The sequence below is a fragment of the Acinonyx jubatus genome, chromosome B3, assembly GCF_027475565.1.
Source record: "Acinonyx jubatus isolate Ajub_Pintada_27869175 chromosome B3, VMU_Ajub_asm_v1.0, whole genome shotgun sequence".
Classification (NCBI taxonomy): Eukaryota; Metazoa; Chordata; class Mammalia; order Carnivora; family Felidae; genus Acinonyx; species Acinonyx jubatus.
The window spans coordinates 52,547,574-52,573,051 of record NC_069386.1 but is presented as its reverse complement, the minus strand read 5'-3'; the positions used below and the strand labels follow the sequence as shown (position 1 = coordinate 52,573,051).

Here is a 25,478-nt window from a genome sequence, read left to right as displayed (position 1 = left end):
CATAAAATTAATCGCTGGGCTTGAAAACAGTATAGAGGACAGCAGAGAATCTATTGCTACAGATATCAAGGGACTAAGAAACAGCCAGGAGGAGCTAAAAAATGCTGTAAATGAGCTGCAAAATAAAATGGAGACAACCACAGCTCGGATTGAAGAGGCAGAGGAGAGAATAGGTGAACTAGAAGATAAAATTATGGAAAAAGAGGAACCTGAGAAAAAGAGAGGAAAAAAAATCCAAGAGTATGAGGGGAAAATTAGAGAACTAAGTCATGCACTAAAGAGAAATAATCTACGCATAATTGGTATTCCAGAGGAGGAAGAGAGAGGGAAACGTGCTGAAGGTGTACTTGAAGAAATAATAGCTGAGAACTTCCCTGATCTGGGGAAGGAAAAAGGCATTGAAATCCAAGAGGCACAGAGAACTCCCTTCAGACGTAACTTGAATCAATCTTCTGCGCAACATATCATAGTGAAACTGGCAAAATACAAGGATGAAGAGAAAATTCTGAAAGCAGCTAGGGATAAACGTGCTCTAACATATAAAGGGAGACCTATAAGACTCGTGACCGATCTCTCTACTGAAACTTGGCAGTCCAGAAAGGAATGACAGGAAGTCTTCAATGTGATGAACAGAAAAAATATGCAGCCGAGAATCCTTTATCCAGCAAATCTGTCATTTAGAATAGAAGGAGAGATAAAAGTCTTCCCAAACAAACAAAAACTGAAGGAATTCATCACCACTAAACCAGCCCTACAAGAGATCCTAAGGGGGATCCTGTGAGACAAAGTACCAGAGACATCGCTACAAACGTGAAACCTATAGACATCACAATGACTCTACACTCATATCTTTCTATAATAACACTGAATGTAAATGGACTAAATGTGCCAACCAAAAGACATAGGTTATCAGAATGGATAAAAAAACAAGACCCATCTATTTGCTGTCTAAAAGAGACTCATTTTAGACCTGAGGACACCTTCAGATTGAAAGTGAGGGGATGGAGAACTATCTATCATGCTACTGGAAGTCAAAAGAGAGCTGGAGTAGCCATACTTATATCAGACAAACTAGACTTTAAATTAAAGGCTATAACAAGAGATGAAGACGGGCATTATATAATAATTACAGGGTCTATCCATCAGGAAGTGCTAACAATTATAAATGTCTATGCACCGAATACAGAAGCCCCCAAATATATAAAACAATTACTCACAAACATAAGCAACCTTATTGATAAGAATGTGGTAATTGCAGGGGACTTTAACACCCCACTCACAGCAATGGATAGATCATCTAGACACATGGCCAATAAAGAAACAAGGGCCCTGAATGATACATTGGATTAGATGGACTTGACAGATATATTTAGAACCCTGCATCCCAAAGTAACAGAATATACTTTCTTCTCGAGTGCACATGGAACATTCTCCAAGATAGATCACATACTGGGTCACAAAACAGCCCTTCGTAAGTATACAAGAATTGAGATCATACCATATATACTTTCGGATCACAATGCTATGAAGCTTGAAATCAACCACAGGAAAAAGTCTGGAAAACCTCCAAAAGCATGGAGGTTAAAGAACACCCTCCTACAGAATGAATGGGTCAACCAGGCAATTAGAGAAGAAATTAAAAAATATATGGAAGCAAATGAAAATGAAAATACAACAATCCAAATGCTTTGGGATGCAGCAAAGGAAGTCCTGAGAGGAAAATACATTGCAATCCAGGCCTGTCTCAAGAAACAAGAAAAATCCCAAATACAAAATCTAACAGCACACCTAAAGGAAATAGAAGCAGAACAGCAAAGACACCTCAAACCCAGCAGAAGAAGAGAAATAATAAAGATCAGAGCAGAAATAAACAATATAGAATCTAAAAAAAACTGTAGAGCAGATCAATGAAACCAAGAGTTGGTTTTTTGAAAAAACAAACAAAATTGATAAACCTCTAGCCAGGCTTCTCAAAAAGAAAAGGGAGATGACCCAAATAGATAACATCATGAGTGAAAATGGAATTATTACAACCAATCCCTCAGAAATACAAGCAATTATCAGGGAATACTATGAAAAACTATATGCCAGCAAACTGGACAACCTGGAAGAAATGGACAAATTCCTAAACACCCACACACTTCCAAAACTCAATCAGGAGGAAATAGAAAGCTTGAACAGACCCATAACCAGAGAAGAAATTGAATCAGTTATCAAAAATCTCCCAACAAATAAGAGTCCAGGACCAGATGGCTTCCCAGGGGAGTTCTACCAGACGTTGAAAGCAGAGATAATACCTATCCTTCTCAAGCTATTCCAAAAAATAGAAAGGGAAGGAAAACTTCCAGACTCATTCTGTGAAGCCAGCATTACTTTGATTGCTAAACCAGACAGAGACCCAGTAAAAACAGAGAACTACAGGCCAATATCCCTGAAGAATATGGATGCAAAAATTCTCAATAAGATACTAGCAAATCTAATTCAACAGCATATAAAAAGAATTATTCACCATGATCAAGTGGGATTCATTCCTGGGCTGCAGGGCTGGTTCAACATTCGCAAATCAATCAACGTGATACATCACATTAATAAAAGAAAAGAAAAGAACCATATGATCCTGTCAATCGATGCAGAAAAAGCATTTGACAAAACTCAGCATCCTTTCTTAATAAAAACCCTCGAGAAGGTCGGGATAGAAAAAACATACTTAAACATCATAAAAGCCATTTATGAAAAGCCCACAGCTAACATCGTCCTCAATGGGGAAAAACTGAGAGCTTTCCCCCTGAGATCAGGAACATGACAGGGATGTCCACTCTCACCACTGTTGTTTAACATAGTGTTGGAAGTGCTAGCATCAGCAATGAGACAACAAAGGGAAATCAAAGGCATCAAAATTGGCAAAGATGAAGTCAAGCTTTCACTTTTTGCAGATGACATGATATTCTACATGGAAAACCCGAGAGACTTCACCAAAGTCTGCTAGAACTGATGCATGAATTCAGCCAAGTCGCAGGATACAAAATCAATGTACAGAAATCAGTTGCATTCTTATACACTAATAATGAAGCAACAGAAAGACAAATAAAGAAACTGATCCCATTCACAATTGCACCAAGAAGCATAAAATACCTAGGAATAAGTCTAACCAAAGATGTAAAAGATCTGTATGCTGAAAACTATAGAAAGCTTATGAAGGAAATTGAAGAAGCTATAAAGAAATGGAAAAACATTCCGTGCTCATGGGTTGGAAGAATAAATATTGTCAAAATGTCAATACTACCCAAAGCTATCTACACAGTCAATGCAATCCCAATCAAAATCGCACCAGCATTCTTCTCGAAGCCAGAACAAGCAATCCTAAAATTCATATGGAACCACAAAAGGCCCCGAATAGCCAAAGTAATTTTGAAGAAGAAGACCAAAGCAGGAGGCATCACAATCCCAGACTTTAGCCTCTACTACAAAGCTGTCATCATCAAGACAGCATGGTATTGGCACAAAAACAGGCACATAGACCAATGGAATAGAATAGAAATCCCAGAACTAGACCCACAGAAGGATGGCCAACTCATCTTTGACAAAGCAGGAAAGAACATCCAATGGAATAAAGACAGTCTCTTTAACAAATGGTGCTGGGTGAACTGGACAGCAACATGCAGAAGGTTGAAACTAGACCACTTTCTCACACCATTCACAAAAATAAACTCAAAATGGATAAAGGACCTGAATGTGAGACAGGAAACCATCAAAACCCTAGAGGAGAAAACAGGAAAAGACCTCTCTGACCTCAGCCGTAGCAATTTCTTACTTGACACACCCCAAAGGCAAGGGAATTAAAAGCAAAAAGGAACTCTTGGGACCTCATGAAGATAAAAAGCTTCTGCACAGCAAAGGAAACAATCAACAGAACTAAAAGGCAACCAACGGAATGGGAAAAGATATTTGCAAATGACCTATCGGACAAAGGGCTAGTATCCAAAATCTATACAGAGCTCACCAAACACCCGAAAAACAAGTAATCCAGTGAAGAAATTGGCAGAAAACATGAAGAGACACTTCTCTAAAGAAGACATCTGGATGGCCAAGAGGCACATGAAAAGATGCTCAATGTCGCTCCTCATCAGAGAAATACAAATCAGAACCACCCTCAGATATCACCTCATGCCAGTCAGAGGGGCCAAAATGAACAAATCAGGAGACTATAGATGCTGGAGAGGATGTGGAGAAGTAGGAACCCTCTTGCACTGTTGGTGGGAATGCAAACTGGTGCAGCCACTCTGGAAAACAGTGTGGAGGTTCCTCAAAAAATTAAAAAATAGACCTACCCTATGACCCAGCAGTAGCACTGCTAGGAATTTACCCAAGTGATACAAGAGTACTGATGCATAGGGGCACTTGTACCCCAATGTTTATAGCAGCACTCTCAACAATAGCCAAATTATGGAAAAAGCCTAAATGTCCATCAACTGATGAATGGATAAAGAAATTGTGGTTTATATACACAATGGAGTACTACGTGGCAATGAGGAAGAATGAAATATGGCCCTTTGTAGCAACATGGACGGAACTGGAGAGTGTGATGCTAAGTGAAATAAGCCATACAGAGAAAGACAGATACCATGTGTTTTCACTCTTATGTGGATCCTGAGAAACTTAACAGGAACCCATGGGGAGGGGAAGGAAAAAAAAAAAAAGAGAGAGGTTAGAGTGGGAGAGAGCCAAAGCATAACAGACTCTTAAAAAAAGGAGAACAAACTGAGGGCTGATGGGGGGTGGGAGGGAAGGGAGGGTGGATGATGGGTATTGAAGAGGGCATCTTTTGGGATGAGCACGGGGTGTTTAATGGAAACCAATTTGACAATAAATTTCATATATTTAAAAAAAAGGAGGATAAGGCAAAAAGATAGATGGAAAGAGCATACAGATAGATTTAACTGTACTGGTCATGTTTAAATTTATAAGTTGGGTGATAATTTCCCAGTTATTCATTTATTATGCTTAATGACTTCCATATATCTGACATATAGTCCTTTGTATTTATCGAATATCACATAATGACATTCATAAGAAAAAGAAAGGGATAGAAAATATACAAAGAATATCATCCAAAAAAAGCTGGCATAGTTTTATCAATATTAGGCTAGATAAATTAGTCTAATATTTCACTTAAAGTGAAAAGCATTTTTACGAATAGAAGATTCTCCGTATGATAAAAGGAACAATTCACTAGATTGTTCTAGTGAATTGTGCAATTCACTAGATTGCACTAGATACAAAATTGCACACATAGCTTCAAATTATGGAAGTTAAAAATGACAATTGCTAGAAAATTTTGACCAAAATCACAATCTTTTAACACACATCCTTCAGTTATTTTGAAAAAGCAAACAAAAACTTATTAAGAGTATATAATATTTGAACAACACAATTAATAAATTATATCTAAATGAAATATGGAACTCTGAACCTAATTTAAAAAATCCTTTCAAGCACACATAAATCTCGGCCACAAGGAAAATATCAACACATGCCAAGAATAAATAACATTTGGACCACATTTCCTAATAAGAATCCAGTTAAGTTAGAAGTTAGCAACAAAACAATGATTAAAAAAATCATGTTTGTGGGGGGCCTGCATGGCTCAGTCAGTTAAGCATCCAACTCTTGATTTCAGTTCAGGTCATGATCTCACAATTCATGAGCTCAAGTCCTACATCGGGCTCTGTGCTGACAGCACTGAGCCTGGTTGGATTCTCTGTCTCTCTTTGCCCCTTGTCCTCTCGTGCATTCTCTCTTAAATAAATAAACTTAAAAAAAAATCATGTTTGGATGTATCATGTAAATGGATGTCAAAACAAAGTCAGAGTAGCAGGATTTATATCGGACAAACTAGACTTTATTCTTGTATTTTTTTTTTTATCCTGCTTTGGTAACAGAGTATACTGGCCTCATAGAATGATTGTGAATGTGTTGCCTCTATTCCATTATTTGTAAGATTTTGATAAAAATTGTAGTAATTATTGGTTTAAATGTTTGATAGCATTTTTCAATGAAATCTTGTGGTCTTGGGCTTTTCTCTGCTGGCAGATTCTTGATTCCTAATTCAACTTTCATTCATGCTTTTGGTCCAAGATTTCCTACTTCTTGAATTCAAGATTGATGATTCAATCGTGGTAACTTGGGCATTATCTGATTTTTTTTTTCACTCTAAGTTATCTGATTTGTTAGTATATAATTGTTTATAGTAATCTGTTATATTTCTGTGGTTCTGCTATATTGTTTTCTCTTCCATTTCTCATTTTGGTGTTTGAGTATTCTCTCTTTTTTTGTCTTAGTTACAGTAGTTAAAGCATTGCCATTTTCCTTATTTTTTATTGTTTACAAAACTGGTCATTACTTTCAATGTTATGTTATTGATTATTCTGGCCTATTTTATCTCTGATTTTCCTCTGTTATTTCCCTCCTCTACTAAATTTCAGCTAAGTTTCCTTTTTTCTAGTTTCTTATGGTGTAACATTCAATTTTTTCTTAATAGAAGCATTTATAGCATAAATTTCACTCTAACATGTGTTTTTGATGCATCCCGTAGGTTTTGGAATATTGTGTTTTCTTTTTCTTTTGTTATAGGACATATTTTGATTTGCAGTTTGATTTCTTATTTGGTCCACTGCTTGTGTAGTGTGTTGCTTAATTTTTAAATATTTAATATTTACATTGTAGATATTCCAGCTTTGTTTTATTGTTGATTGTTGGTTTTGTACAAAAGACTGTGGTTGGAAAATATACTTGGTATGATTTTAGACTTTTTTTTAAGTTTATTTATTTAGAGAGACAGCATGAGCAGGGGAGGAGCAGAGAGAGAATCTCAAGCAGGCTTTCCACTGACAGTGCAGAGCCTGATGTAGGGGCTCCATCTCACAAACCAAGAGATCATACCCTGAGCTGAAATCAAGCGTCAGATGCTTGACTGAGCCACCCAGGTGCCGGATGATTTCAGTCCTTCTTAGGTCTGCAATATTTGTTAGGTCTCTTTTTTATGTGATTTAACCAGGGGTTTCTTCTGTATGTACTTGAGGAAAAGGTCTTGGATGGAATGTTTTATATATATCTTTTAGAACCATGTATTCTGAGGTATACTTTAGGTAAGAAATGTTCTTGTTGAAAAAAAATAGCTTAGGGTACTTGTTTAAACTAAAGTATTTCAGGGGCACCTGGGGAGCTCAGTTAAGCACCCAACTTTAGCTCAGGTCACCATCTCACAGTTCCTAGGTTCAAGCCCTACATCAGGTTCTGTGCTGACAACTCAGAGTCTGGAAATTGCTTCAGATTCTGTCTCCCTCTCCCTCTCTCTCTCTCTCTCTCTCTCTCTCTCTCTCTCTGCACCTCCCTCGCTCATTCCCTGTCTCTTAAAAATAAAATAAACCTTAAAATTTTTTTTAAAAATAAAGTGTATCAGAGGGGAAGTGGAGATGGTTGAAACAAGTGAATAAGATTAAGAATATACTCATGATGAGCACTGAGTAATGTTTCGAATTTTTGAATCATATTGTACATCTGTTTATATAAACACAGTATATTTACTATACTGGGGTTGAAATTAAAAAAATTTTAAAAATCATGTATGGAATTTTTTTACTAGTGGATAAAAAAACACTGTGGATAAAAACACTAGTGGATAAAAAAACACTGTGTGTGTGTGTGTGTGTGTGTGTGTGTGTGTATTCATTCATCCCCATACATTTGAAGATATAGAAAAGGGACAATTTTATTTTTTAATTCCAGTTAGTTGGGGCGCCTGGGTGGCTCAGTTTGTTGAGCATCTGACTTCAGGTCGGGTCATGATCTCATGGTTCACGAGTTCAAGCCCCACGTCGGGCTCTGTGCTGACAGCTCAGAGCCTGGAGCCTGCTTCAGATTCTGTGTCTTTCTTTCTCTCTCTGCCCCTCCCCCACTCATGCTCTGTCTCTTTCAAAAATAAATACAAACAAATAAATAAATTCAAGTTAGTTAATCTACAGTGTAGTATTAGTTTCAGGTGTACAATTTAGTGATTCACAACACCTGGTGCTCATCACAGCAAGGGCAGTAATTAATCCCCATCACCTATTTCAACCATCTCCCCACCCACCTCCCCTTGTTAATAATCAATTTGTTCTTTATAGTTAAGAGTCTGTTTCAGGGCTCCTAAGTGGCTCAGTAGGTTATCGGTATGAATCTTGATTTTGGATCAGGTCATAATCTCATGGTTCGTGGGTTAGAGCTCCACATCCCCCCAGTCTGCAGCCTGCTTGGGATTCTCTTTCTCTCCCCCTCTTTTTGCCCCTCCCCTGCTCATGCTCTCAAAAATAAACATTTTTTTTTAAAAGAGTCTGTTTCTTGGTTTGCTTTTTTCTTCCTATAATCATTTGCTTTGCTTCTTAAATTCCACATTTGAGTGAAATCATATGGTATTTGTCTTTCTCTGACTTATTTCACATAATATACTCTAGTTTCTTTTTCTTATTTTTGAGAGAGACAGAGCATAAGTAGGGGAGGGGCAGAGAGAGAAGGAGACACAGAATCACAAGCAGGTTCCAACCTCTGAGCTGTCAGCACAGACCCCGACGCTGGGCTTGAACCCATGAACCATGAGATCATGACCTGAGCTGAAGGTGGACACTTAACCAACTGAGCTATCCAGGTGCCCCAACATACTCTAGTTTCATCCACGTCATTGCAAATGGCAAGATTTAATTCTTTTTGATGGCTGAGTAATATTCCATTGTGTGTGTGTGTGTGTGTGTGTGTGTGTGTGTGTGTATAATATTTTCTTTCTCCATTCACTCATCAGTGGACATTTGGACTCTTTCTATAATTTTACTATTGTAAATAATGCTGCTATCAACATCAAGGGTTTATGTATCCCTTTCAATTAGCATTTTTATGTTAGTATTTTTACATTCTTTGAGTAAATACGTAGTAGCGCAATTGCTGGGTCATAGGGTAGTTCTATTTTTTTTTTAATTTTTAAAAAATTTTTATTTTTTGAGGAAGAGTGAAAGTGCACATGACCAGGGGAGGGGCAAAGGAAGGGAGAGCGAGAATGATGAAGACAAACTCCATACCTTTTATGAAAAGTTAATGGCCACAGAAGGTGCTGCTGATTCTCTGGGTGAAGAATGGAAGGGTATGTGGTCCAAATCAGTGGTGGAAATGACAAAGAGACCTTCTCCATGAAGCAGGGTGTCTTGACCCATGGCTGTGTCTGCCTGCTGCTGAGTAAGGGGCATTCTTGCTACCGACCAAGGAGGACTGGGGGGAAGAAGCGCGAATCTGTTCGGGGTTGCACTGTGGCTGCCAATATCAGTGTTCTCAACTTGATCATTGTGGAAAAGGGGGAGAAGGATATTCCTGGACTCACTGGTACTACTGTGCCTCATCACCTGGGGCCCAAAAGAGCTCGCAGAATCTGCAAACTTTTCAATCTCTTTAAAGATGACGACGTCCGCCAGTATGCTATAAGGAAGGCCCTAAACAAAGATAAGAAACCAAGAACCAAAGCACCCAAGATTCAACGTCTTGTTATCCCACGTGTCCTCCAACACAAACATCGGCGTACTGCTTTGAAGAAACACAATACTAAGAAAAATAAGGAAGAGGCTGCAGAAAATGCTAAACTTTTGGCCAAGAGAATGAAGGAGGCCAAAGTAAAACGCCAGGAACAGATTGCCAAGAGACAGAGGCTGTCCTCTCTGAGAGCTTCTACCTCTGAGTCTGAGTCCAGTCAAAAAGGAGATTTTTCTAAGAGTAACAAATAAGAGCAGACATCAAAAACAAAATAAAACGAGTTGGGCACTTAACCGACTGAGCCACCCGGTGTCCCTCATTTTTTGAGGAAACTTCACACAGTTTTCACAGGGGCAGCACCAAGTTTGCATTCCCACCAGTAGTGGTAAATGGCCAGTTTTATTTTTTTTAAATTTTTTTCTATCGCTAAGCATACTTTGTTTTTTTTTAATTTTTTTAAATATGAAATTTATTGTCAAATTGGTTTCCATACAACACCCAGTGGTGCCCTCTCAATACCCATCACCCACTTTCCCCTCCCTCCCACCCCCCATCAACCCTCAGTTTGTTCTGTTTTTAAGAGTCTCTTATGGTTTGTCTCTCTCCCTCTCTTTTTTTTCCTTCCCCTCCCATGGTCTTCTGTTAAGTTTCTCAGGATCCACATAAGAGTGAAAACATATGGTATCTGTCCTTCTCTGTATGACTTATTTCACTTAGCATAACACTCTCCAGTTCCATCCACGTTGCTACAAAAGGCCATATTTCATTCTTTCTCATTGCCAAGTAGTATTCCATTGTGTATATAAACCACAACTTATTTACCCATTCATCAGTTGATGGACATTTAGGTCCTTTCCATAATTTGGCTATTGTTAAAAGTGCTGCTATAAACATTGGGGTACAAGTGCCCCTATGCATCAGCACTCCTGTATCCCTTGGGTAAATTCCTAGCAGTGCTATTGCTGGGTAGTAGGGTAGATCTGTTTTTAATTTTTTGAGGAACCTCCACACTGTTTTCCAGAGTGGCCTCACCAGTTTGCATTCCCACCAACAGTGCAAGAGGATTCCCATTTCTCCACATCCTTGCCAGCATCTATAGTCTCCTGATTTGTTCATTTTGGCCCCTCTGACTAGTGTGAGGTGATACCTGAGTGTGGTTTTGATTTGTATTTCCCTGATGAGGAGTGACGTTGAGCATCTTTTCATGTGCCTGTTGGAAAATGGCCAGTTTTAAACAGAACTTTAAATATCGTGTTAAGGTTAAAAAAAAAAAGCTTTTAGAAGACTCTAGGTAAATGTCTTTGTGATCTTTGGGTAATTCGTGGCATTTTTACACAATAGAATACTATACAGCAATGAGAACCAACAACTACAGTGCACAAAATATGAATGAATTCTGCAGAATTTTTAGTGGAAAGAGCCAGACACAAAAAGCGTACCTGCTGTATTATCTTGTTTGTTTTTAAAATTTTTTTAAATCTTTATTTTTGACAGAAAACGCGACTGGGGGAGGAACACACAGAAAGGGAGAAGACACAGAATCAGAAGCAGGCTCCAGGCTCCGAGCTGTCAGTGCAAAGCCTGACGTGGGGCTGGAACTCAACGACGTGCCAGATTATGACCTGAGCCGAAGTTGGACACTCAGGTGCCTGAGCTATCCAGGTGCCCCTACAGTATTTTATTCTTAGCATTGGTGGAGGATAATGTGAATGCTTATTATATTGTCTCTTTTGTGCCTGAAATATTTCAAAATCTCAAAAATAGTCTTTCTAAAAACTTCAAGAGGGTTGAAGGAAGTACACACTGTTAGCATGTTTGCTACTTTCAAATATTGGGAGGGACATCATGTATAAGAAAGAAAAAGACTTGGGACAAATGGAAGAAATTATGAGGAGGAAGGCAGACTTTTATGAACTATTGGCAAGATCAGAACTGTCTGGAGCCAGCCCGCCTCGCTTCAGATCTTGGCTCTGTCCTCTTAGGCTGTATGATTGGGGCAGTTTATTTAACCCTACTGTTCTGTTTCCCATCCTGTAAAAGGGGGATAATAATAGTCCTTACCTCACAGGGCTATAGAAGGACTAAAGGATATTTGCAAAGTGTTGAGAACAGTGCCAGGTACATAACAGGCACTATACATTTGTAAAGTAAGTCAAAACAAATCTGACAAATAAAGAGCCTGCCTTGCAAAGCAGTAAGCTCTTCAAGGGCTTGTGCAAAGGCTGGAAAAATCTCAATTAAGGATGATGTAGAGGTATCCATTTCTGGTCTAGAGAAGTACTTCTCAAACTTCCATAGGCATTTGAATCACATAGGGATCTTGCTAAAATGCATGTTCTGAGTCACTAAGTCTGGGGTGAGCCTGAGATTCTTTATATCTGAAAGTCACGCTAATGCTGCAGGGCTTCCGAGAACAACAGCTTTAGGAACAGAGCTCTAAATGGCCTTTCCCTGTGGCCATACATCATAGTTACAAAGATGCTTAGTTCTTACTTCTGATCAGTCATCAATTTCCAGTAAATTCTAAATATATTTGTCTTTCAAAAGCAACTTTTGGCCGCTCAGTTAACAATTTGTATTTTTCTTTAAATGTTTATTTGGGAGGGGGGGTGCGGATAGGGGCAGAGAGAGAAGGAGACAGAGGATCTGAAGCAGGCTCCAGGCTCTGCACTGACAGCAGTGAGCCTGACACAGGCTTCGAACTCCCCAACCATGAGATCATGACCCGAGCTAAAGTCAGACGCTCAACTGACTGAGCCACCCAGGAACCCCTTAACTAATAGTAATTTAAACACTAGAAGGCCTACCAATTTATAGGAGGTTTGGGGCAAATCTTTTCATACAAATTTGTATCTTCTCATAATGTTGATAATTATATACTCTTTTACAAATTCAGCTGACTTTGAATTTTCATAAAGAACAAATGCTTATAATGAGAAATTTAAACAGTAAAATATAGGGGAGGCAGTTCCTATATCATTCTGGAATTCACAGTAGAAGCTATATTTGATCTGATAGAGGATGGCACTTTAGATTTCCAGTAGGGAAGTAAAAGAAAGAAAACCACATGTGAGAGCAGGATAGATAAGAAAGAAGGAGACTGTCAAGGCTTAAACTAAGAAAAAATGGGGGCACGTGGGTGTCTCAGTTAGCTAAGCATCTGACTTTGGCTCAGGTCATGGTCTCGCAGTTCATGGGTTCGAGCCCAGCATTGGTCTCTGTGCTGACAGCTTGGAGCTTGGAGCCTGCTTTGGATTGATTCTGTGTCTCCCTCTCTCTGACTCTCCCCTACTTGTACTCGTTCTCTCTCTCTCAAAAAATCAATAAACATTTAAAAATATTTTTAAAAAAGAAACAAGGATCATTTTTTAAAGGTTGGAGGTATGGTTCTGAGAGGTTAAACAGGTTAAAAAGTGGGATGGACATTTTATAATGTATTAATTCAACAAGCTCAATAGGAGAATTAGTTGTCTGTGTATCAGAGGACCCTGGTGAAGCATAGTGGGCTCTGCTGGGAGCTCTTTGATGCACTCTGGGCCCAGCTGCCCCCCACCCAGGTTCAAGGGGAAATCAGGGTGTGTGATCCAGAAGAGAAACCCAGAGAATGGCTTGGTGCCTGGGGATGGTAGACATTGTAGGAAGCTCTGGATGATTTGGTCTGAATTATACTCCACACTTTCCTTCCTTCAGGGAATCCTCAAGTGACAGTTGACTTAGAGCCAAAGGGAACCCCTAGAGTTTCCTGAGGACTGGATAACTATAGACTGGCTATAGAGTGTCTCATGAATATTCAACACAAAGCTGCTGAAACTAACTTCTGCTGCCCCACAGCCCAACCTGCAAGTATCCCCAGATCTGAACTAGCCAATGAGTGGGGGGAAAGCCAGCAGGCAATGGACAGGACATTTTATTCTGTCATTATTCTACTGTTCTAAGTCAAAGCAAAAAGTTCCAGGCTCTGTATTTTGCTTTAAAAAGAAGAATATAGGAGAAGTGAGGGAAAGATAAGAGTAAGCATTCAAGGGATGCCTGGGTTAAGTGTCCAACTTTAGCTCAGGTCATGATCTCACAGTTTGTGAGTTTGAGCCCCACATTGGGCTCTGTGGTGAAAGCTCAGATGTGCTCAGATTCTGTGACTCCCTCTTTCTCTCTGCCTCTCCCCGGCTCACTCTTGTGCTCCTCTCTCTCTCTCTGTCTCAACAGTAAATGTTAAAAAAAATAAAATAAAAAAGAATAGGCATTCGAGTAGATAATTCTATAATTTTCTTTAAATGTGTGTTATTTTTAAATAGTTTCAATATTTTACTCACCACAACCGCACAGAGGTTATATTTAGGGTGTTTCCGAAAAACTGGACATATATAAGGACTAAGGTCCAAGTTTGTGAGTGGATAATGAATATCTGTCCTCAGTTTTCTTTTCATTGTACCCAGAATGTCAAATCTGGAGAGAGAATAAATGTGCAAAATACAAAGTAAGTTTGTCAATGACTCATTAGTGAAGTCTACATACCTTGGTAAATTCCAAGTACAGTTAAAAGTAATTTCTTACAAAGGTAATTTGGCACAGACCTGTACATAATTTTCCTTATCTATGTATACTTATAATCTCCACATTCCTTAGTGTCACCAGAACTGACACTGGTTGGGCCAGGGGTATGAGTCAGAGGGTAAGACATTACAGAATCAATCCAGTGAGAAGGCAACAGGGAAAAAGCCAGGCTTGACATCAGGGAGTAGAAATGACCTTGACTGACTCAGCTTTTCCTTATCTTGATTTTAGCACATGTTGTCTTGGCAATGCCCTTTTACCAGCTCTGAGGTTTGTTTTTTTAATGTTTATTTTTGAGGGGGGGGGGAGCATGAGCGTGGGGCACTGGGTGGGGGGGGTAGCGGTGACAGACACAGAGGAAAACATAGAATCTGAAGCAAGCTCCACGCTAATCAAGTTGTCAGCACAGAGCCCAACATGGGGCTCAAACCCATGAACCATGAGATCATGACTTGAGCCAAAGTGAGACACTTAAACAACTGAGCCACTCAGGCACCTCTCCAGCTCTGAAGGGTTTTTTGTTTTTTGTTTTTAATGTGTATTTATTTTAGAGAGAGCACGTGAGCAGGGGGGGGCAGAGAGAGAGAGAGAGAGAGAGAGAGAGAGAGAGAGAGAGAGAGAATCAGAAGCAGGCTCCAGTCACTGAGCTGTCAGCACAGAGCCTGACATGGGGCCCAAACACACGAACTGTGAGATCGTGACCTGAGCTGATGTCGGACAATTAACAAACTGAGCCACCCAGGCACCCCTCTGAGGTTTTAATGTATCTTTAGTAAGATAAAATTTTCTGCGAATCTTGTCACATTCTCGAATTGTTATATAGATCAGCAGTTCCCAAATTTGAACTCCTATCAGCATCACTGGAGTTTTTTCAAAAATTATGTATATTTTAGAAAAATGGCTGATTTAGGCCTGGGGCAGGAAAATTATTGCATGACCATGCTTATGTACCATAGCAAAAGAAAGGAAGATTTATACCCATATAAAAACCTATATGCTAATGTTTATAGCAGCTATATTCATATCTGCCACAAATTGCTATCAGCCCAAACATTCATCAACTGATGAATGAATAAACAATTGTGATACATTCACGAAAGGGAATACTACACAGCAAGACAAAGGAAAGATCCACTAACTGATGCCACGACACGAATTCATCTCAGAAACATTATGTTAAGTGAAAGAAGCGGAACTCAAAAACGAAACAAAAAAAAAAAAAAAACAAAACCAAAACCAAAAACAAAAAACAAAACCACACATGGTATAACATAGGACATTCTGGAAAAGGCAACTATAAAGACAGAAATCTGATCAGACGATTCCAGAGGCTGAGGGTAGGAGAAAGGGTGGCTTATAAGAAAATGTTTTGGGGTGACAGATGTACTCTGTATGTTGGCTGTGATGGTTTACATGACTGCATGTATTTGTCAAAATTCATAGAACTGTATCCCTAAAATGGATACATTTTATACTTGCAATTATACTTTAATAAACCTAAACTAATGGGCTCAGAGCAACAGGCTTCAAGGGTCTCCCACTCGTCAATTTTGTGTGTGTGTGTTTTTTAAATATATGAAATTTATTGTCAAATTGGTTTCCATTAAACACCCCGTGCTCATCCCAAAAGATGCCCTCTTCAATACCCATCATCCACCCTCCCTTCCCTCCCACCCCCCATCAGCCCTCAGTTTGTTCTCCTTTTTTTAAGAGTCTGTTATGCTTTGGCTCTCTCCCACTCTAACCTCTCTCTTTTTTTTTTCCTTCCCCTCCCCCATGGGTTCCTGTTAAGTTTCTCAGGATCCACATAAGAGTGAAAACATGTGGTATCTTTCTTTCTCTGTATGGCTTATTTCACTTAGCATCACACTCTCCAGTTCCGTCCATGTTGCTACAAAGGGCCATATTTCATTCTTCCTCATTGCCACGTAGTACTCCATTGTGTATATAAACCACAATTTCTTTATCCATTCATCAGTTGATGGACATTTAGGCTCTTTCCATAATTTGGCTATTGTTGAGAGTGCTGCTATAAACATTGGGGTACAAGTGCCCCTATGCATCAGTACTCCTGTATCCCTTGGGTAAATTCCTAGCAGTGCTACTGCTGGGTCATAGGGTAGGACTATTTTTAATTTTTTGAGGAACCTCCACACTGTTTTCCAGAGTGGCTGCCCCAGTTTGCATTCCCACCAACAGTGCAAGAGGGTTCCTACTTCTCCACATCCTCTCCAGCATCTATAGTCTCCTGATTTGTTCATTTTGGCCCCTCTGACTGGCATGAGGTGATATCTGAGGGTGGTTCTGATTTGTATTTCTCTGATGAGGAGCGACATTGAGCATCTTTTCATGTGCCTCTTGGCCATCCAGATGTCTTCTTTAGAGAAGTGTCTCTTCATGTTTTCTGCCAATTTCTTCACTGGATTACTTGTTTTTCGGGTGTTTGGTGAGCTCTGTATAGATTTTGGATACTAGCCCTTTGTCCGATAGGTCATTTGCAAATATCTTTTCCCATTCTGTTGGTTGCCTTTTAGTTCTGTTGATTGTTTCCTTTGCTGTGCAGAAGCTTTTTATCTTCATGAGGTCCCAAGAGTTCCTTTTTGCTTTTAATTCCCTTGCCTTTGGGGTGTGTCAAGTAAGAAATTGCTACGGCTGAGGTCAGAGAGGTCTTTTCCTGTTTTCTCCTCTAGGGTTTTGATGGTTTCCTGTCTCACATTCAGGTCCTTTATCCACTTTGAGTTTATTTTTGTGAATGGTGTGAGAAAGTGGTCTAGTTTCATCCTTCTGCATGTTGCTGTCCAGTTCACCCAGCACCATTTGTTAAAGAGACTGTCTTTTTTCCATTGGACGTTCTTTCCTGCTTTGTCAAAGATGAGTTGGCCATCCTTCTGTGGGTCTAGTTCTGGGGTTTCTATTCTATTCCATTGGTCTATGTGCCTGTTTTTGTGCCAATACCATGCTGTCTTGATGATGACAGCTTTGTAGTAGAGGCTAAAGTCTGGGATTGTGATGCCTCCTGCTTTGGTCTTCTTCAAAATTACTTTGGCTATTCGGGGCCTTTTGTGGTTCCATATGAATTTTAGGATTGCTTGTTCTGGCTTCGAGAAGAATGCTGGTGCGATTTTGATTGGGATTGCATTGACTGTGTAGATAGCTTTGGGTAGTATTGACATTTTGACAATATTTATTCTTCCAACCCATGAGCACGGAATGTTTTTCCATTTCTTTATAGCTTCTTCAATTTCCTTCATAAGCTTTCTATAGTTTTCAGCATACAGATCTTTTACATCTTTGGTTAGACTTATTCCTAGGTATTTTATGCTTCTTGGTGCAATTGTGAATGGGATCAGTTTCTTTATTTGTCTTTCTGTTGCTTCATTATTAGTGTATAAGAATGCAACTGATTTCTGTACATTGATTTTGTATCCTGCGACTTGGCTGAATTCATGCATCAGTTCTAGCAGACTTTGGTGGAGTCTCTCGGGTTTTCCATGTAGAATATCATGTCATCTGCAAAAAGTGAAAGCTTGACTTCATCTTTGCCAATTTTGATGCCTTTGATTTCCCTTTGTTGTCTCATTGCTGATGCTAGCACTTCCAACACTGTGTTAAACAACAGTGGTGAGAGTGGACATCCCTGTCATGTTCCTGATCTCAGGGGGAAAGCTCTCAGTTTTTCCCCATTGAGGACGATGTTAGCTGTGGGCTTTTCATAAATGGCTTTTATGATGTTTAAGTATGTTTTTTCTATCCCGACCTTCTCGAGGGTTTTTATTAAGAAAGGATGCTGAGTTTTGTCAAATGCTTTTTCTGCATCGATTGACAGGATCATATGGTTCTTTTCTTTTCTTTTATTAATGTGATGTATCACGTTGATTGATTTGCGAATGTTGAACCAGCCCTGCAGCCCAGGAATGAATCCCACTTGATCATGGTGAATAATTCTTTTTATATGCTGTTGAATTAGATTTGCTAGTATCTTATTGAGAATTTTTGCATCCATATTCATCAGGGATATTGGCCTGTAGTTCTCTGTTTTTACTGGGTCTCTGTCTGGTTTAGCAATCAAAGTAATGCTGGCTTCACAGAATGAGTCTGGAAGTTTTCCTTCCCTTTCTATTTTTTGGAATAGCTTGAGAAGGATAGGTATTATCTCTGCTTTCAACGTCTGGTAGAACTCCCCTGGGAAGCCATCTGGTCCTGGACTCTTATTTGTTGGGAGATTTTTGATAACTGATTCAATTTCTTCTCTGGTTATGGGTCTGTTCAAGCTTTCTATTTCCTCCTGATTGGGTTTTGGAAGTGTGTGGGTGTTTAGGAATTTGTCCATTTCTTCCAGGTTGTCCAGTTTGCTGGCATATAGTTTTTCATAGTATTCCCTGATAATTGCTTGTATCTCTGAGGGATTGGTTGTAATAATTCCATTTTCATTCGTGATGTTATCTATTTGGGTCATCTCCCTTTTCTTTTTGAGAAGCCTGGCTAGAGGTTTATCAATTTTGTTTATTTTTTCAAAAAACCAACTCTTGGTTTCATTGATCTGCTCTACAGTTTTTTAAGATTCTATATTGTTTATTTCTGCTCTGATCTTTATTATTTCTCTTCCTCTGCTGGGTTTACCCACTGGTCAATTTTGAAAAATTTAAACATCAAGAAGAATGATGATAGTAATGATATTAAGCACATGGAGTTTAAAAATATCCAGGAGTCCAGAGTTATGCTAATTACAGAGGGAAACTATACCTTTAAATGGTGGGATATTATAGTCACTACTGTATCTAAGGATCAAACATAACATCACCAACAGTGGGCCAAACTTTGATGATGTGCCTCCTGATGTAATGTGGTAACAAGTATAGAAAGTCACCTGGGCTGAATTCTTGCTTAAAAAAAAAAAAAAAAAAGTTTAGCTTGAGCCTCACTTGGATCAGCTGGAGGGAGAAGGCACTAGATTCTTCTTTCGAACCTCTCAGAAAGGAATGCAGCCTTACAGACAGTTTGATTTTAGCCTTCTAAGACCCACGTTAGCCTTCTAACTACAAAACTATAAGGCGACCACTACAAACATTAAAATGCCAAGATTGCTAGGAAAATAGAATAGGAGGATCTGAAGCTCACTTGGTTCCCTGGTCCCATTGGAGCAACTAAGTCAGAAAATGACCCGAAGCCTGGCATTATAGACTTTCCACAGTTAATCATAGAGAGGAGGCCACATGGAAAAGGGTAAGAGGGGCAGAGTCCCAGTGGGGAACCAAACTTTCCAGGAAACTAACCACACAGGGGAGAGACACCACATGCATGTAGGCAGAGGAGCAGACCCCACAGCAGGCACCCTGGACACAGGGACCTGCACTGGAAAGAGTCACCATAATATCTGGCTTTGAAAACAAAACAAAAAGCCAATCTACTGAATCGGAGAAGATATTTGTATAGGTAATATGTCCAATAAGGGCTTAGTATCCAAAATATATAAAGAATGGATAACTCAACACCAAAAAACAAATAAGAAAAAACTGAGCCTGGCTGGCTCAGTCAGTGGAACATGCGACTCTTGATCTCAGAGTCGTGAGCTCAAGCCCCACACTGGGGGTAGAATTTACTTAAAGACGAAACAAACAAAAACCAGTAATCCAATTAAAAATGGGCAGAGGACCTACATCTCTCCAAAGAAGATATATATCAAAACCACAAGGAGATAGCACCTCACACCTGTCAGAATAACTAAAATCAAAAAGATAAGAAACCAGTGTTGGCAAGGATGTGGAGAAGAAGGAACCCTCGTACAGTGTTGGTCAGAAGGCAAACTGGCATAAACACTGTTGAAAAAAATTAAAGATAGAATTTTTAATTCTCAAAATTAAATTTTAATTTAAAATTTTAAATTTAAAAAAATTTAAGAAACCTTAAAATTCAAAAATTCAAAAAATTAAAAATAGAATTACCATATGGTCCAATAGTTTCACTATTGGGTATTTACCCAAAGAATACAAAAACATTAATTTGAAAAAGATACACACACCCCTATATTTATTGCAGCATTATTTATAATAGCTAAGATATGGAAGCAATCCAAGTGTCCATCAACAGATGAATGGATTAAGAAGTTGTATGTATCTACAAGGATTATTACTCAACCATAAAAAGGAACAAAATCTTGCCATCTGCAACAACACGGATGGATCTAGAGGGGATGATGCTAAATGAAGTAAGTCAGAGAAAACCAAATACCCTATGATTTCCCTCCGTGTAGAATTTAAGGAACAAAACCAACAAAGAAAAAGAGACAAAAAAACCCACATCAGACTCAAATACAGAGAACCAGCTGTTACCAGAGAGGAAGTTGATGGAGGGATGGGTGCAATGGGTCAAGGGGATCAGAAATACTTATCGTGATGAGCACTGACCAACATATAGAATTGCTGAATCCTTATATGGTACACCTGAAACTAATCTAACACTGCAGGTTAGAGTTCAATAAAAAAGGTTAAAATGGCAGATTTTATGTTACATATATTTTATCACAAATTTTTAAAAGTTTGTAATGTAATATACTGAATAGCACTGAATCACACACTTTAAATGGTTATATTGCATGGTTGTCAATTCTGTCTCCATAAAGCCTTTAAAAAAATGTGTTCACAAAATGTCAAAATCCATACCTTTTTAGGTGAAAGATAATTACTTTTGGTGCTTTGGAAATACTGGCCCTCACTGCTGTTTCTTGCTTGGTTTCACAGAAGGAACAGTGGATTTGGTTATGCCAGGTCAGTGTATCTTGTTGAAAAAAACACTGGAGACAGTCCTGTTGAGGAAAAAAAAGCACTGGGTAACCAAACTGGATGGACCGCAGCCAGGCTCTCTGTTTTCAGAAGGACTTTGCAAGAGTTGTAGAAATGTAATCCTCAGCACTTTCCTCAAAGTCAACATATCCAGGAGGTACCATTGTCTCAAGCTGCTGCCTGGATAGGTGCAAAATCTACCTGACAAAGGAGATGCTTCTTTCTTGCTTAGTTACTGAAATGGATCCAAGTGCCCATCTCACTTCTAATCTCTGGATCTGCATTTTAACCTTTCTGGTTTATAACAGAATAATACTGACTGTGCAAATTCCACTAAGCAAGTCAGGCAGCTGTTTTATGTGATTCATCTCATCACAAAAGTGATCTGGAGACTGAAAAATTACACTGCCCACTGTTTTGGATAATAAAGACCACAGAACACCCCGAATTAGATCCCATGCCCACCGGGGCCACCCTCAATGGAACCGGCACCCCTGCTCTGCAAACCATTAACCTAAAGAGAAAGATGAGCAGATTCTCTTTTCAGCAGACTTGCCAGCACCTCATTTAGAGTCTTCAAAATCTGTTTCCAGTAATCTTTAGCAGTTTGATCTGAGAACAAAGCCCAGTTCTAAATAAGTGGTAGGATTCTGTTCTCCAATTTGGTATGTGAAAACTTTTAGCAATAAATGTGCTTTCATAATTTAGGTAGAAAAAAAATAAATGTGTATTTTTCTGCAAGGGAATGTGTTCGTCCCTGCCTTCTAGCTGTCCCCTGCTTTCTATCACTATCCTTCCCCCTACCGTTTACAGATTAATTTTTGGTATTATGGTGAAGAAAATTCAAAAGGTAAACTAAGGCACTATATTCCATTCTATCTTTCCAACATATGCCACACAGCTTCCGTCCAAACACAAGAACTCAAAACCAAGTCAGAATCTTCTATATATAGTTACCAACCTGGATCTACAGACCTCGAGGGTGAGGAAGGGTCACAAAATTTTTGCAAGAATGTATGAATTCCCTATATGCACCAGGCCATCTCAGCAGAATGAATAAACCCTACCTGTCATTCCAATTTCACAACGAGGCTGTTTTATTGAGTACATTGGGAAATACAACTGAATTCATGCTAACTTTTGGCTGTATGTCACTTTCCTATCAAATGTTGTCATCATGGGCTTCCAATTTGTTTTAACTTACAAAGCAGCCCCCATCATAATAGAAAATGTAGGCAACAGCCCTGAGAAGTGGGATCCAGGAGGAACCACACCTACCTGAAGAGAGCACTCGTAATCGGATGGAATGGGGAGGCAAAGAATGGTGAAGACTTCATTCTTGTAGGTGCAGTTCTCACACTTCAAACACATGATGCTATAGTTGAGCTGCCCTTCAAACAGCTGGGTGATGATGGAGACCTCATTGGCAATTGTCTTCCTGCAGCACCTTGGAATAGATCCTTTTTCATATGATTTTCGATGGCACTGAGTCAAGGAACAAATTAGCCCTGAATCAACTACTGGTTATTTGAAAAAAAAAAAGTTTTTAATACAATGACTTGATTTTTTTCTATCACAATGATACATTGCTACCAAAAACCACTTAGTTTTGGATTCCGACAATAGAGTAAGCTCTTCTTAAGAGTATCTATTAGGTGTGATATCTGATAATTCAGTTATTTTCCTCATAAATGACACCTAGCAATGATGACTCCCTACCCCTGGTAAGACACATGGCCGTGCCCCAGAAGCTGACAGCCTACAAAAATATGAGACACGGTCTGGGGGACAGTACTTCTTGGGAAGAGAGTAAGGAAGCTTGCAAACTAGCTTTCAGTCATGCAAACTGATATAAAGGTAAAATAAAGAAATTGACCTCTTCTCCAGCCCCTTCAGATTATGGCAGCCTGATTTAACTAACCTTACAGCCCAATTTGAATCTAGGTCATACTGAGAAGTAGCATTTCTGGGAGCACAGCCTGACTTGTTAGCAGTTTTAGGGCCTCAGTAGAATATACCTTTGGAAGATGCATTGACTCCAAGGCCAGCTTTACTTCGGAGCTGCGTGCGCTGCTCTCCTTTGCCTTGCTGCTTTTATTACGCCCTGCTGCCAAGGTCTTCTACCTGATGGTAATTTAATGTCCCTAATTCCAACTTTGGGCTCGGGAACGAGAATGCTATTCATTTCAGATTGGCTGCAGATGAGGACCTAAGTGATTTTACTGACCACCACCCTCCCCTCTGTCAAAAAAAAAAAAAAAAAAGTGCCGCCAGGTATATCTTATTAGAAAAAATGAAAAAAGGAACTGAGGATTGCAGATGAGAGTGATTAATGGCTATAGTTTGTGATCTCTGATATTAAGTATTTCTTTAATGTTAAGGATATTAACTTTGAAGTAAGCTAACGCCGGCACAAGGACACTGCATAAAACCAAGGACCTATCTTTGTGGAGTATGCGTCTCAGATCAAGGCTGAAGGCAGTGGGTCTCACAGATAAGGGCAAAACGCTTCGTTACTGGCGATCTCATGTTTTATTAAATGTATGTCCTGATCCAGTAAATAACTCTGGTTTGGAATGCTTGGCATGAAGATGAAACAGCAGTATTTAGATCTTTTAATTCCGAGCTTAACATTTTCTTGGGTTTGTAGTTACCAAGAACACGTACTTTAAGTTGTAAAGCTCTATATGTTATACCTCATGAGGACTATATTTGTATAAAAATGCAATTTTCACTTTAGAAAACTAGTCTGTGCAGATGTTATTTGCAAAGGGAACCGATTAGCGTTTCCCGCACCTGCTGATCACTGGAAACACCAAGTGAGCTTTACTAAAGGACAGCCTGAGAAGTTTTAATTCAATAACGCTGGAGTGAGGGTCTTAGAATCTGTGGTGTAAAACTCTTCCCAGGTGATTCTGATGATTCACTAAGTTTGGTAAATACAGACCAATTCAAACACTAACTTGAACGTCCCCCTACACATCCCCCAGCACCTGTGCTCAACACAGAGTGGGCAATATTGACAGAAGAAATGAAAGAATGAAAAATGAAAGTAGCCCATAGAGCTGAGGTCTACCTTATTTCAAGTCCATTGATGTCACTTACCTTTTTCAGAGATTCATGAAGCTCATTCAGTACATAAATCAAGAATTCCTGGGCATCTTGTTGCGTTTTTTTCATGAATGCTGGGTAGAGGTTGCCAAAAGCTGACCGAAATATTTCTGGCGAGACGCATTCTGAGTCTCCAAGCCACATATCTGTCATCACGTAGGCAAACGCAGTGGCAACCTCACTGCAATCCCTTGGAAGAAGGAAGGAGAATATTTCTGGCTGATTTAATGAAAGGAAAGCACCTAAAAACTCAAGCATACATGGCATCAGACTGAAAACAAAGCTCTGTTCTTGGTTGAACTTCCGGTCTCTGGGGCTCTGCGGCCTCTACTGACTTGTTTAGCCCTCATTAGGGACTTCAGAGGGCTCCCTCCCTCAACCTCCCCTTGGGGAAGCAGGGGGCGGGGGCTGCGCGGCAGAGAACGCAAATGGCTTACTTTTGAAGAGCAGTAATGTACTTTCCTGAGAGAAAGTATTCCACCAGCGGTGAAATGCTGCAGAGACACTGGAGAATGGCGTTCATGTAACACGTGTTGCCCAAGTTCCGCAGGCCTGTCACTCCCTGGGAATGGGGCTGGTTCTCCTCCACCTCCTTGACTGGAGAGCTGTCATAGTGATCTGTGCACTCTGCGCTGTGTTGGGGCCATGCAGAGAGAAATGAGAGCATTTTGAGGGTATAAAATATGTGAAAGTGACAACAAATCACTCTCAAGCTCATGATACAAAGAAGAGTCCTCAATGAGACTTCTGTCAAATACATTCCCTACCCAGAAAAGAAGTACTCAAACTCAAGGTCTAAAATTGCATTACTTATTCTGGAACTCTGAACAGTGCCTGCAGCCAAATAAAGGGAGGTAGAAGATTCTTCCTGAAACCAGATCAAGAGGACAGAAATAACGGCCTTTCAGAGACCTAGAATTGCTTGGCTAAAACTGCACTTTCACTCTGAATACCAAAGTATTTCTTTTTTTCCTCTCTGGGCCAAATAATTTAATGATTTGTAGTAACAATAATGGCAATAGATAGTAGTTAATAAAAACAATAGCTATCATGTATTGAGCCTCGCCAGTTGTTAATATGCATTTTCCCATTTAATCCTTTTTATGGGGTAGGTATACTTATTTAAAAAAAAATTTTTTTAATGTTTATTTATTTTTGAGAGAGAGACAGGGCACGAGCAGGGGAGGGGCAGAGCAAGAGGGAGACACAGAATCTGAAGCAGGCTCCAGGCTCTGAGCTGTCAGCACAGAGCCCGATGCGGGGCTCAAACTCACCAGCCAGGAGATCATGACCTGAGCCGAGGTCAGATGCTCAACCGAGCCACCCAGGCGCCCCCAGGTGTGCCCTGTTTTTAAATCCTGTTTTACAGAGGAACTATCACATTTAAGTGGTTTAGTCATTTGCCTATGATATAAGTATGTGCAGTGGTATGTGGAGAGAAGGAATACCTATCTACGTACCTACCTACCTGAGTTATTTGGATTTATA

General features: G+C 39.5%; 1 protein-coding gene across 2 annotated transcripts in view; it reads right to left on the bottom strand.

Moving 5' to 3' along the window:
* USP50 (ubiquitin specific peptidase 50) overlaps positions 1–25,478 on the bottom strand; it is a 41,278-nt gene that overhangs the window by 14,656 nt on the left and 1,144 nt on the right. The window contains exons 2-6 of one of the 2 annotated variants that reach the window (XM_015063468.3): positions 24,428–24,622; positions 23,985–24,180; positions 22,158–22,364; positions 20,760–20,902; positions 13,860–13,992 (exon numbers count right to left, since the gene is read on the bottom strand). In XM_015063468.3, coding sequence (XP_014918954.1) covers positions 13,860–13,992; positions 20,760–20,902; positions 22,158–22,364; positions 23,985–24,180; positions 24,428–24,622 — 874 coding nt within the window. The remainder of the gene's footprint in view (positions 1–13,859; positions 13,993–20,759; positions 20,903–22,157; positions 22,365–23,984; positions 24,181–24,427; positions 24,623–25,478) is intronic. The other variant, XM_027067237.2, reaches the window with a different exon arrangement.